This window comes from Chrysemys picta, chromosome 8 (assembly GCF_011386835.1).
Source record: "Chrysemys picta bellii isolate R12L10 chromosome 8, ASM1138683v2, whole genome shotgun sequence".
NCBI lineage: Eukaryota > Metazoa > Chordata > Testudines > Emydidae > Chrysemys > Chrysemys picta.
This window is the reverse complement of record NC_088798.1, coordinates 65702733-65716138: the sequence shown is the minus strand read 5'-3', so window position 1 is coordinate 65716138 and position 13406 is coordinate 65702733. Positions and strand designations below refer to the sequence as shown.

The 13406-nt window shown below is 51.2% G+C and overlaps 1 protein-coding gene across 34 annotated transcripts in view; it reads left to right on the top strand.

Annotated features, from left to right (window-relative positions):
- Window positions 1-13406, top strand: part of LOC101942176 (myomegalin) — a 168356-nt gene that overhangs the window by 104967 nt on the left and 49983 nt on the right. For 32 of the 34 annotated variants that reach the window (XM_065554716.1, XM_024101123.3, XM_065554722.1 and 29 more), the window contains 2 exons: window positions 8337-8419; window positions 8781-9004. In XM_065554716.1, coding sequence (XP_065410788.1) covers window positions 8337-8419; window positions 8781-9004 — 307 coding nt within the window. Of the gene's footprint in view, window positions 1-4840; window positions 5194-8336; window positions 8420-8780; window positions 9005-13406 lie in introns of those variants that run through there. The other 2 variants (XM_065554734.1, XM_065554733.1) reach the window with 1 other exon arrangement.

Sequence of the window (13406 nt, the reverse complement as noted above, 5' to 3'; positions counted from 1 at the left end):
AACATGGGCGATCCGGCCTGGGAGCGATTGACAGTATGCAGCACTGATGCTTAGGTGGTTGGGTATCTGCTGGGGTCACTAGACAGCCATGGCCGGTGTTTGAGGATGGCTTCCTGTGAGGTTCACTCTGCCCTGTAACCTCCCTCTTGCTGCTGATATTGGAGCAGGTGGAGCCAGGTCCATGGCATGTGGGAGTCGGTGTTGATCAAAGGCAGTGGAGTCGTGCTGATTTGCACCGGTTGAGGCTCAGGCCCAGCGCTGCTATTTCCTGCGGCTGACTCCAAACCTCCCTAAGATGGGTTTCAGAGTAGCAGCCGTGTTAGTCTGTATCCGCAAAAAGAAGAACAGGAGTACTTGTGGCACCTACACTACGAAATTAGTTCGAATTTATAGAAGCCGGTTTTATTGAAACCGGTTGTATACAGCCGATTGTGTGTGTCCCCACATAAAATGCTCTAGGTGCTCTAGTCGGTGGACCGCGTCCACAGTACGAGGCTAGCGTCGACTTGCGGAGCATTGCACTATGGGTAGCTATCCCACAACTATCCCACAGTTCCCGCAGTCTCCGCCGCCCCTTGGAATTCTGGGTTGAGATCCCAATGCCCGGATGATGCAAAACAGTGTCACGGGCGGTTCTGGGTACATGTCGTCAGGCCCCTCCCCCCCCCCCCCCCCCCGTCACAGCAACGGCAGACAATAGATTCGCGCCTTTTTACCTGGGTTACCTGTGCAGACAACATACTACGGCAAGCATGGAGCCCGCTCAGCTCAGCTGAGCTCACCGTCACCATATGTCCTCTGGGTGCTGGCAGACGTGGGACTGCATTGCTACACAGCAGCAGCTGCTAACTGCCTTTTGACGGTAGACGGTGCAGTAGACTGGTAGCCTTCATCGGCGATCTGGGTGCTGGCAGCTGTGGGGCTTGCCTTTTGGCAGTAGATGGTGTATTACGACTGTTAACCGTCCTATTACAAGTTGGGTCATCGCACATTAGCAGAGTCTTCCCCGAGCAGCCGATCGTGCAATAGGCCTGAAGACCATCGTCATACACTAACTGCCAAGCGCCCAGTATTTGCTGCCAAGCACCCAGAAAGATGCCGAGGGCTATCAGTCACGCTGCACCGTCGTCTTAAGATGTAAAAAATAGATTTGCTCTGTATTCATTTGCTTCCCCCTCCCTCCGTCAAATCAACGGCCTGCTAAACCCAGGGTTTTCAGTTTAATCTTTGGGGGGACCATTCTGTGTGACAGTTGTTTGTGTTTCTCCCTGATGCACAGCCACTGTTCTTGATTTTAATTCCCTGTACCTGTACGCCATGTCGTCACTCGGCCCGCCCTCCCTCCTTCCCCTAGTCCGTCAGATACTACTTTTGCGCCTTTTCTTTGAATTCTGGGTTGAGATCCCAATGCCCGGATGATGCAAAACAGTGTCGCGGGCGGTTCTGGGTACATGTCGTCAGGCCCCTCGTCACAGCAACGGCAGACAATAGATTCGCGCCTTTTTACCTGGGTTACTTGTGCAGACAACATACCACGGCAAGCATGGAGCCCGCTCAGCTCAGCTGAGCTCACCGTCATATGTCCTCTGGGTGCCGGCAGACGTGGGACTGCATTGCTACACAGCAGCAGCTGCTAACTGCCTTTTGGCGGTAGACGGTGTAGCATGAGTGATAGCCGTGGGGCTGGCAGCCGTAGGGCTGCATTGCACCAGCCCCTTGCCCTTTGGTAGGCGATGGTATATTATGACTGGTACCCATCGTCGTCGTACTGGAGTGGCTGTCAATCATGGCCACCTGGGCAGACATGCTACTGTTTCGATGATGATGGCTACCAGTCGTAGTATACTATTTTCTGCCAATTGCCCAGTATTGTCTGCTAAGCACCCAGAAGAGGCCGAGGGCGATGCTGGGTGCTGGCGGACGTGGGGCTGGCAGACGTGGGGCTGCATTGCTACACAGCAGCAGCCCCTTGCAGACGATGGTATATTATGATTGGTATCCGTCATCATCATACTGGAGAGGCTATCACTCATGCTGCACCGTCGGCTGCCAGCTTAAGATGTAAAAAATAGATTTGTTCTGTATTCATTTGCTTCCCCTTCCTCCGTGAAATCAACGGCCTGCTAAGCCCAGGGTTTTCAGTTTAATCTTTGGGGGGACCATTCTGTGTGACAGTTGTTTGTGTTTCTCCCTGATGCACAGCCACCTTTCTTGATTTTAATTCCCTGTTCCTGGACCTGTACGCCATGTCGTCACTCGGCCCTCCCTCCCTCCCGCCCTCCCTCCTTCTCCTGGTCCATCAGATACTACTTTCGCGCCTTTTTTCTGACCAGGCGCCATAGCTAGCACTGGGATCATGGAGCCCGCTCAGATCACCGCGGCAATTATGAGCACTATGAACACCACGCGCATTGTCCTGGAGTATATGCAGAGCCAGGACATGCCAAGGTGAAACCCGGACCAGCCGAGGAGGCGATTGCAGCGCGGCGAAGAGAGTGATGAGGAAATTGACATGGACATAGACCTCTCACAAGGCACAGGCCCCAGCAATGTGGAAATCATGGTGTCACTGGGGCAGGTTCATGCCGTGGAACGCCGATTCTGGGCCCGGGAAACAAGCACAGACTGGTGGGACCGCATCGTGCTGCAGGTATGGGACGATTCCCAGTGGCTGCGAAACTTTCGCATGCGTAAGGTCACTTTCATGGAACTTTGTGACTTGCTTTCCCCTGCCCTGAAACGCCAGGATACCAAGATGAGAGCAGCCCTCACAGTTGAGAAGCGAGTGGCGATAGCCCTGTGGAAGCTTGCAACGCCAGACAGCTACCGGTCAGTCAGGAATCAATTTGGAGTGGGCAAATCTACGGTGGGGGTTGCTGTGATCCAATTTGCCAGGGCAATGAAAGACCTGGTGATATCAAGGGTAGTGACTCTGGGCAACGTGCAGTCAATAGTGGATGGTTTTGCTGAAATGGGATTCCCAAACTGTGGCGGGGCCATAGACGGAACCCATATCCCTATCTTGTCACCGGAGCACCAAGCCACCGACTACGTAAACCGCAAGGGGTACTTTTCAATGCTGCTGCAAGCCCTGGTGGATCACAAGGGACGTTTCACCAACATCAACGTGGGATGGCCGGGAAAGGTACATGATGCTCGCGTCTTCAGGAACTCTGCTCTGTTTCGAAAGCTGGAGGAAGGGACTTTCTTCCCAGACCAGAAAGTAACCGTTGGGGATGTTGAAATGCCTATCGTGATCCTTGGGGACCCAGCCTACCCCTTAATCCATGGCTCATGAAGCCGTACACAGGCAGCCTGGACAGGAGTCAGGACCTGTTCAACTACAGGCTGAGCAAGTGCCGAATGGTGGTGGAATGTGCATTTGGACGTTTAAAAGCGCGCTGGCGCAGCTTACTGACTCGCTCAGACCTCAGCGAAAAGAATATCCCCATTGTTATTGCTGCTTGCTGTGCGCTCCACAATATCTGTGAGAGTAAGGGGGAGACCTTTATGGCGGGGTGGGAGGTTGAGGCAACTCGCCTGGCCGCTGATTACGCGCAGCCAGACACCAGGGCGGTTAGAGGAGCACAGCAGGGCGCGGTGCGCATCAGAGAAGCTTTGAAAACGAGTTTTGTGACTGGCCAGGCTACTGTGTGAAACTTCTGTTTGTTTCTCCTTGATGAACCCTCCAAACCCCCCCCCCCCGACCCGGTTCACTCTACTTCCCTGTAAACCAACCACCCCACCCCACCCTCCCCTCCCGCTTGCAGAGGCAATAAAGTCATTGTTTTTTCACATTCATGCATTCTTTATTAGTTCCTCACAGAAGTAGGGGGATAATTGCCAAGGTAGCCTGGGATGGGTGGGGGAGGAGGGATGGAAAAGGACACACTGCATTTTAAAACTTTAACTCTTATTGAAGGCCAGCCTTCTGATGCTTGGGCGATCATCTGGGGTGGAGTGACTGGGTGGACGGAGGCCCCCCCACCGTGTTCTTGGGCGTCTTGGTGAGGAGGCTATGGAACTTGGGGAGGAGGGCTGTTGGTTACACAGGGGCTGTAGCGGCGGTCTCTGCTCCTGCTGCCTTTCCTGCAGCTCAACCATACGCTCGAGCATATCAGTTTGATGCTCCAGCAGACGGAGCATTGACTCTTGCCGTCTGTCTGCAAGCTGACGCCACCTATCGTCTTCAGCCCGCCACTTGCTCTTTTCATCCCGCCATTCAGCCCGCCACCGCTCCTCTTGTTCATATTGTGCTTTTCTCATCTCCGACATTGACTGCCTCCACGCATTCTGCTGTGCTCTATCAGCGTGGGAGGACATCTGCAGCTCCGTGAACATATCGTCCCTCGTCCTACGTTTTCTTTTTCTAATGTTCACTAGCCTCTGCGAAAGAGAAACATTTGCAGCTGGTGGAGGAGAAGGGAGAGGTGGTTAAAAAGACACATTTTAGAGAACAATGGGTACACTCTTTCATTACAAGGTCGCATATTTCGGCTTGCAGGCAGCCATGGTAGGCCACAGTGTTTTGGCTTTTTTAACCTTCTTAACATGCGGGAAAGGTTGCAAACAGCAGTGCATTTCCCATATCAAGGATGAATTGGGTTGTCCATTTAAAATGGGTTTTCAATGTAAAAGGAGGGGCTGCGGTTTCCCGGTTAACATGCGGCACAAACACAAGTAAACCCCCCCCCCCCCCCACACACACACGATTCTCTGGGATGATCACTTCACCCCTCCCCTCCACCGCGTGGTTAACAGCGGGGAACATTTCTGTTCAGAAGAGCAGGAACGGGCGCCTCTGAATGTCCCCTTAATAAAATCACCCCATTTCAACCAGGTGACCGTGAATGATATCACTCTCCTGAGGATAACAAAGAGAGATAAGGAATGGATATTGTCTGCATGCCAGCAAACACCGGGACCATACGATGCCATGCTTTGTTATGCGATGATTCCAGACTACGTGCTACTGGCCTGGCGTGGTAAAGTGTCCTACCATGGCGGACGGGATAAGGCAGCCCTCCCCAGAAACCTTTTGCAAACGCTTTGGAAGTACATAAAAGAGAGCTTTCTGGAGATGTCCCTGGAGGATTTCTGCTCCATCCCCATACACGTTAACAGACTTTTCCAGTAGATGTACTGGCCGCGATTGCCAGGGCAAATTAATCATTAAACACGCTTGCTTTTAAACCATGTGTAATGTTTACAAATATTTACAAAGGTACACTCACCAGAGGTCTCCTGTGTGCCCTGAGGGTCTTGGGTGAGTTCGGGGGTTACTGGTTCCAGGTCCAGGGTCACAAACATATCCTGGCTGTTGGAGAAACCGGTTTCTCCGCTTCCTTGCTGCTGTGAGCTACCTACAGTACCTCCATCCTCATCTTCCTCGTTCCCCGAACCGTCTTCCCTGTGTGTTTCTCCAGTGAGAGAGTCATAGCACACGGTTGGGGTAGTGGTGGCTGCACCCCCTAGGATCGCATGCAGCTCCGCGTAGTAGCGGCAAGTTTGCGGCTCTGCCCCGGACCTTCCGTTTGCTTCTCTGGCTTTGTGGTAAGCTTGCCGTAGCTCCTTAATTTTCACGCGGCACTGCTGTGTGTCCCTGTTATGGCCTCGGTCCTTCATGGCCTTGGAGATCTTTTCTAATACTTTTCCATTTCTTTTACTGCTACGGAGTTCAGCTATCACTGCTTCATCTCCCCATATGGCGAGCAGATCCCGTACCTCCCGTTCGGTCCATGCTGGAGCTCTTTTGCGATCCTGGGACTCCATCACGGTTACCTGTGCTGATGAGCTCTGCGTGGTCACCTGTGCTCTCCACGCTGAGCAAACAGGAAATGAAATTCAAACATTCGCGGGTCTTTTCCTGTCTACCTGGTCAGTGCATCTGAGTTGAGAGTGCTGTCCAGAGCGGTCACAATGAAGCACTGTGGGATAGCTCCCGGAGGCCAATAACGTCGAATTCCGTCCACACTACCCCAATTCCGACCCGCAAAGGTCGGTTTTATCGCTAATCCCCTCGTCGGAGGTGGTGTAAAGAAACCGGTTTAAAGGACCTTTAAGTCGAAAGAAAGGGCTTCGTCGTGTGGACGTGTCCAGGCTTAATTCGATTTAACGCTGCTAAAGTCGACCTAAACCCGTAGTGTAGACCAGGGCAGAGACTAACAAATTTATTAGAGCATAAGCTTTCGTGGACTACAGCCCACTTCACTCCCTAAGATGTTCACTCCCAGCAATGGCCTATTGCTGGGCTCTTTGCAGCCCTGGGATCAGCCGGTGACCCGTTAGTTCCTGGCTTTTCCCTTCCTGTCCTGATGGGTCTTGCCAAGCTCTAGGCAGCCGGTGTCAGGAACCACAATTGACAGGCAGAGCAGAGTCTGGTGGCGCCTTGGTGGTTGTGAGGCTTGGCCCTGTTGGGCAGAAGAGTGCTCAGAGGCTGAGAGAAGCCCTTGGCTGTGCGGTGAGCTGTCAGGGGTGAGGGCATCAGGGAGCAGAGAGCTTGTAACACAATTATTCTAATCCATCAGTACTGCAGTAGCACCTGACAGTTCCAGTCCTGACCCAGAGGGTTATTGCAAAGGTCATTTGGTTGGGGTTCCATTGGGTCCCCTATTCATCACTTTCCCTCTCCCTTTTGGACCAGACTCCTTTTGGCTGATCGGTGGTGTCTGCAGATTTATTCTACTTGTTGTTGCACAGTAACTAGGTTGTGCAGTGTCCCTGGGTCCGCAGCACGTGCTACACTGGAGTCCTTGCCTGTCAAGCCCCCTCCCCCCCCCCCCCGGGCCTTGGGAGCAGTGTTCCCTCTAATTTTTCCCACCCATGTGCGGAATGAATTTTGTTATGTGCACCAATATGGAGGTGATGTGTGACACCTCACCTTCATATCGGTGCACATAACAGAATGAATGTGGTGGGGGTGAGGCCGAGGGGTTCAGAGTGTGGGAGGGGCTCAGGGCTGGGGCAGAGGGTTGGGTGCAGGGGTGTGAGGACTCCAGCTGGGGTGAGGGCTGGGGCAGAGGGTTGGGGTGCAGGGGGTGAAGGCTCCGGCTGGGGGTGCCAGCTCTGGGGTGGGGCAGGGATGAGGAGTTTGAGGTGCGGGAGGGTGCTCTGGGGCTACAGCTGGGAGAGAGGACTCCCTGCAACAGCACCTGGGCTGGCAGGGGGAGAGGCACCTCTCCCTGCTGTGGTAGCTTCGGGACTGGGGTTGCAGAATAGGCACTCCCCCCCCCCCCCCCAACTCCCGCAGGTCCAGCCAGGGCTACATTCAGGGAGGGGTGCCCTGCGACAGGTCCAGGCTGGGCTGTCGCGGCTGGATCTGGGCACGGCTGCCTAGGTTCGCACTGCGCAGCCCCAGCCGCAGTTGGATCCGGGCTGCAACACGCCGCCCTGGCTGCGGCTGGATCCGCGCCGTGCCACCCCATCCGTGTTCGGGCCAGGGTAGGAGGGCACCAGCTGCGGCAGGTCCAGGCTGTGGCATAGTTGGGGCTGGGGGGCCGCCCCGGCCATGGCAGGTTGGGGGTCGGGCTAGGTTGGGACCAGGGGAAGGGTGCCCCTCCCCCAGCCACAGTGGGTCCCCGGGTGGGTTCACTGAGTGCCTGCATGGCGCAAAATAGGCTGCTGTGTGGTGTCGTGACCATGCAGCTTACAGGGAACCCAGCTTGGGAGCTGCGTGCCTTCCCTCTCAGGCTTCCTGCAGCAAGGAGAGGCCATCCAGGCATGGGGGGAACTGCAGGGAGCTGGGCGGGAATGGGCCTCATGCATGGCATTGTGTGGGGGGGGGAATTGCGGTGCATGCAGCTTTTGCTTGCTGGGAAAGGGCAGGAATGTGCACAGGGCATCTTCTGCAGAAAGGCCCATGGCTCTGAGTCTCTGGGAAGCCGGGAACTGGGCCTAGCTTGCCGGTCACTGGCTGTGTCAGAGGGCATCATGGGGCACGGATTGCTGGGGTGGGTATTTTCCTGGGCAGGGCTGGGTCAGCCTCACTTACTGCTGCTCCAGGCCCAGAGGCTGTTCGGGGAGTGCAGGTAGACTTCCCTGCAGCGTGTGCAGCCCCAGCTGTGAGGGCTTTCCCAGTGGGACACTGTCTCACAGGGACAGGGACTGGCCTTCAGAGCCCTATGGGGGTGCCTGGCACAGGGAGGGAGTGGGGCCATGCCCCAGGGTGGGAGCAGCTGGCCTGGCTCAGTCCTTTGTTTCTAGCCACTGTGGGGTCTTGGCGGCATTCCCCACACTGGGTCCCTGCAGAGTGGCTGGGCCAGTGGGAACTCTGATGAGGCTGGAAGAGCCTGGGTTGTTCTTGCTCTGAGTGCTTCATGGCCTGGTGTCTCTGCTAGGTCAGCCTGGACGGGAGGACGCTGAGGACGGCAGCCCTGACAGCATCGAGGGGGAGGCGCCGCCCGGCGCCACGAGCCAGCAAGTGAGTCCACGAGATGCACCGCTATGTTGAGGTGCTGCCGGAGTTCGGCCAGAGTGGGGTGGCCAGGGGAGCTCCTGGAAGGACCCAGGGCAGATTGCCTTGGAGCTGTGCAGCTGACCTGAGATTTGCTCATTGCTAAACAGCTGGGAGTCAGGTTGGCTGCTTTGACCAGCTGAGAACTGGGGCCTGGTGCCTGGTGAAGAAATCCAGCAGGAACCAAAGGCCTTTGGGTGCAGCTTGCAGGGTTGGTACTTTAAAGGCCTCCCTGGGCACCCTCCAGCCCTGCCCCAGGCAGCTCAGTGACCATTGCACATTAGCCCTTCGCAATAACCTCTCCTATGGCACCACGCTTCCCCTCCAGACCAGTCAAGGGCTCCCTGTGAACAGCCTGGTGGCTAAGGCAGCACAGCCTGATCTCCTCACCCTGGATCACCTGGAGAGGAACAGCAGCCTGCAGGCAGAGCTATTCCACATCAGAGCCAAGAACCAGCAGCTCCTGGAGCAGAAGGCGAAGGTGGAAGGGGAACTGTGGGAACTGAAGACTCTGATGGAGGAAGCCGGCTTCTCGTCTCTCTCTCCCATCAGGTAGGACAGGCCGATGCAATTCGGGCATGAGAGCCTGGGGACATGAGATCGTGTGAGGGTATCAGGCTGCAGGGCAAGGAGGGAGCACAGACTCTTTAGGGCACTTCACTGTTACCCTTCTGTGGGCTCAAGGCATAACCCGGTTAATTTAGGCACCCCCACCCGTACTCAGTTCCTACGGCTCCGGTCGAAAGGCACCTGCCCATAACCAGTTCCTAGGGCTCAGGGCATAATCTTCTGTGGGTTTGTGGGGCCTTTTGCCAGTGAAAAAGCCTTACACAGTAATAGCCTTAACTTCTATTTATTAACAGTCACCAAAACAGACTGCACACGCTAAGCATACATGCTCACCACTCCTAATAAGGCAGACACACTTTTCCTGGTGGCCAGTCAGGATCAGGTCATCCGGGGACTCCAGCTTCTGCATGGTATTATTGGTAGAATGTGGAGTCTGGCAGCTCTGATCTTGGGCTGTGTCCTGGGGTTAGGTTCCAGAGAACTTCTGTTTGGACCCCAGTTTATATAGTTACATTTGAGTCCTGCTTAGCTCTTCCTTAACCAATCATTTTAAACTAAAGTCCTACAAAACAGTGTTTTTCACCCATCCGAGCCCATTACAAAACAGTTCTTTACCCAATCAGACCCCACCACCTTAGTTGATTTAAATCTTGCAAAATTAGTTATGCAACAGACAGAAACAATCAAAGAACCAGACAGAGACCCTACAGATAAACAGTAGAGAAGTGGGGACTGTAAAGGCAAACAATAAAGAAATAGAGATGTCACAATCACGGCTGTTGATAAGTGATTCCTTGACAGACAGAATGCATCAAACAAAGTTTTCTTAAGATCTGTTTCTTTATCTGGTGATGGTTGGTACTATTAGGACAGGAGCCTCCTTAACAACCCTTTATGTGAGGATGTGACTCTCTGCTTCTTAGCTTATGGCTGCTGCTCTCCTAATGCTGCTGCTTACTGTAGAAAAAGGCCTCAGGCCTTACAATCCTCTCCTTAATGACACTTTTACCAAAGCCGTCATTACTATTACAGGAGTCCAATACTCAGACCTGTTGAGCTTGAGCTTGCCTCCTGGGTATAATTAACAAGGGCCTTATTTGACTTTGAATGCCAGCTTCCTGTATTCTCTGAACAGTTCTCTTCATCCAGCAAGACAAAGCTATTATGCTCACTATTAGAGCCAATTGGATTCCAATGATCACCACAATGGGGTGAACCACTATATTTAGCATACCAGTTGCAGAAGGCGACCACCCTAATAGCATTTCCCACCAAGAGTGATCTCCTGCATTTGCAATAGTTTTCAGCACAAATTATTTTTGTATTATCATATGGTACGTCAATACGTATTTGCTTTCCTGTCTGTGCAACATATTGTAAATATGAATATAACATAGGATGGGCCAACAATTTCCTTATCATGGTCTTATTCATGCCCAAGGTTACAGGCGTTGCATTGTGATACAACTGTGGTTTAAACTTTAAGTAGTTTACAGTCCATAAGGGAACATAGTATTAAAAATCGCAACTTATAATTTTTGTAATATTGCAAAAACATCTATTAACTAAATAAATCATAAAAAACAATTCCTTATAATATACTACTACCATTGGACAGTGATTCCTGACACAAACACATCCCCTTCCTGCATATATATAATAGCTGACTTTTGTTCAGTGAATATATCTAACATACATCTTTGGGTCCCTTAGGTTTGAGCATAAAAACATTTATCTCTTCTTTTGTAAATTTTGATCCTCACACACACATCCCAAATTTTCATGGGCCACACGCTGAAACATGTCAATGGTTTTCCATTGCTGATGTTCTTTATATGCCCAGGAATGATCATCAGCGGAATACATAACCAAATTTTTTTGTTAGCTGGATTCCCAGAGGTACCACTGGATATATATCAATAGTTAGACAGGGGTGTTCTTTTACTACATATGCTCGTAGAACCATTTGGTCTTTATTCAGTGTAAAGTTTACTAATTTGCACCATGCCATTAATTGTCTCTCCCATCCTGAAACATTTTTCTAAAAACAATTTTTTTTATTTCCAAAAGCAAATTTCCTTGCATACCTTCCCGAATCATTTGGATGACCAATTGCTGACTTATTTCTTGGACCTGTTACAGGCTAATGCTAAGGACACATTGTGACGTTATTGACATAAACTGGGACCATATAGATCATTGTTGCAACCAAGGTCCTGTAGTGGCACCCAAATCTTGTATAAAGGTGGTCAAATGGGGTGTCTAAGACAAGGTTATGGTTTACTGGTTATGATTATGCTGTCTGTATGTGTGTATCAGTTTTGTAGTTGAAGTTATGAATATTGGCTCTATACTGTCTGTATGGCAAACTTATGCTATGCTTCTGGGTGACATCCCAGACAAGCTGAGATTAGCTCTGCCTAGCCTGCTTGATGGCCCATTAAGGACCATCAGCTATACAATGGACCCATTGAGAGAAGGCAAATATGCCTTCAGACTCAGCAAAGTATGCAGGGACTGGCCTATGTGACTCCAGGCTCCATTTTGCTGTAATTTTCCACAGTAAGAACAAAGAGGTGTTCTTACACCTGGAAAAGACTATATAAGGCTGATGCCTCATCTCCATTTTGTCTTCAATCCTGCTTCTTACCTCTGGAGGGACTTTGCTACAAACTGAAGCTCTGAACAAAGGACTGAGGACCCATCCCAGCTGGGGATGTACTCCAGAGACTTGATTTGAACCTGCAGTTTATTCCATCACTGCTACAAGCCTGAACCAAGAACTTTGCCATTACTGTATGTAATTGATTCCATTTAACCAATTCTAACTCACATCTCTATCTTTTTCCTTTTATGAATAAACCTTTAGATTTTAGATTCTAAGGCCTTGGCTACACTTACCCGCAAGTTCGACGGCTGGAAATCGAACTTCTGGGTTCGACTTATCGCGTCTAGTCTGGACGCGATAAGTCGAACCCGGAAGTGCTCGCCGTCGACTGCGGTACTCCAGCTCGCCGAGAGGAGTACCGCGGAGTCGACGGGGGAGCCTGCCTGCCGAGTGTGGACCAAGGTAAGTTTGAACTAATTCGAACTAAGGTACTTCGAACTTCAGCTACGTTATTCACGTAGCTGAAGTTGCGTACCTTAGTTCGAATTAGGGGGGGTAGTGTAGACCAAGCCTAAGGGATTGGCAACAGCGTGATTTGTGGGAAAGATCTGAGTTGTATATTGATCTGGGTCTGGGGCTTGGTCCTTTGGGATCGAGAGAACTTTTTTTGTGTATATTGGGATATTATAACCATTTGTCCCCATAACGAGTGGCACCGGTGGTGATACTGGAAAACTGGAGTGTCTAAGGAAATTGTTTGTGTGACTTGTGGTTAGCCAGTGGGGTGAAACCAAAGTCCTCTTAGTCTGGCTGGTTTGATTTGCCTTAGAGGTGGAGAAACCCCAGCCTTGGGCTGTAACTGCCCTGTTTTAGCAATTTGTCCTGAATTGGCACTCTCAGTTGGATCCTGCCAGAACCGCATTGTCACACACATTTCTTGAATTGTTCCTGTCAAGGCTGATTCCCCAATCTAGCACTTCGAGTGCAGAAGGTGGGGGCCCGCAAGGACTCTAAAAATTAATACTGTCCACTCCAGGCTTGTATTAAACTCCCAAGGTTACAGCTTTTCTCTGACCTTGGATTGGTAGATGCTGCCACCACCCAGGGGCAAAACCCCTTTGAGAACCCAGGAAGGCACACTTGGGAATTCCTTTCTGTGGGGTACTTTCAAGCCCTTTCTCTCTCTCTCACACACACACACACACCCTCTGGGGAAGAGCTGAGAAAGAAAACAAAGGAAATCAGCTGTTGCCACCAGCTAATTAAACAACATATGCACAAACCTCTTAGGGACACAATCCAATCCTGTTCTTAAAAAAGGTAAATTTTATTAAAAACAAAAAGAAAGAAAATACATCTGCAACTTAGGCTTTTTGCTAGGTTTAAAAAAAAACAATTACAAGGATTAAGCATCAAGATAGCTTCTTGAGGTCCAGCTTAAAGGTTACAAGCAAAACAAAAGCACCTGGGGTTAGCACAGAGGAATCCACAAGCCATAAAGAAATAAAAGGGATAAACCTAATCACATCTTCCTAGACATTTCCTGATCTACTTACATATCTGGGGTTTTAGATGAATAGTTTCTAGGTATGATACTGATGATTTTTCATACCTGGCCCAAGTTTCTCACAGCATAACTGCTCCCTGTCTGCCTTTCCCCGAGAACAACAGCAGCCAGACAAAAGGGGAGTCTTGTTTCAATTTTAAAAAGTTCTAGCCTTCCCATTGGCTCTTTTGGCCAGGTACCCACTCACTTCCTTTTACCTATGCATAGCA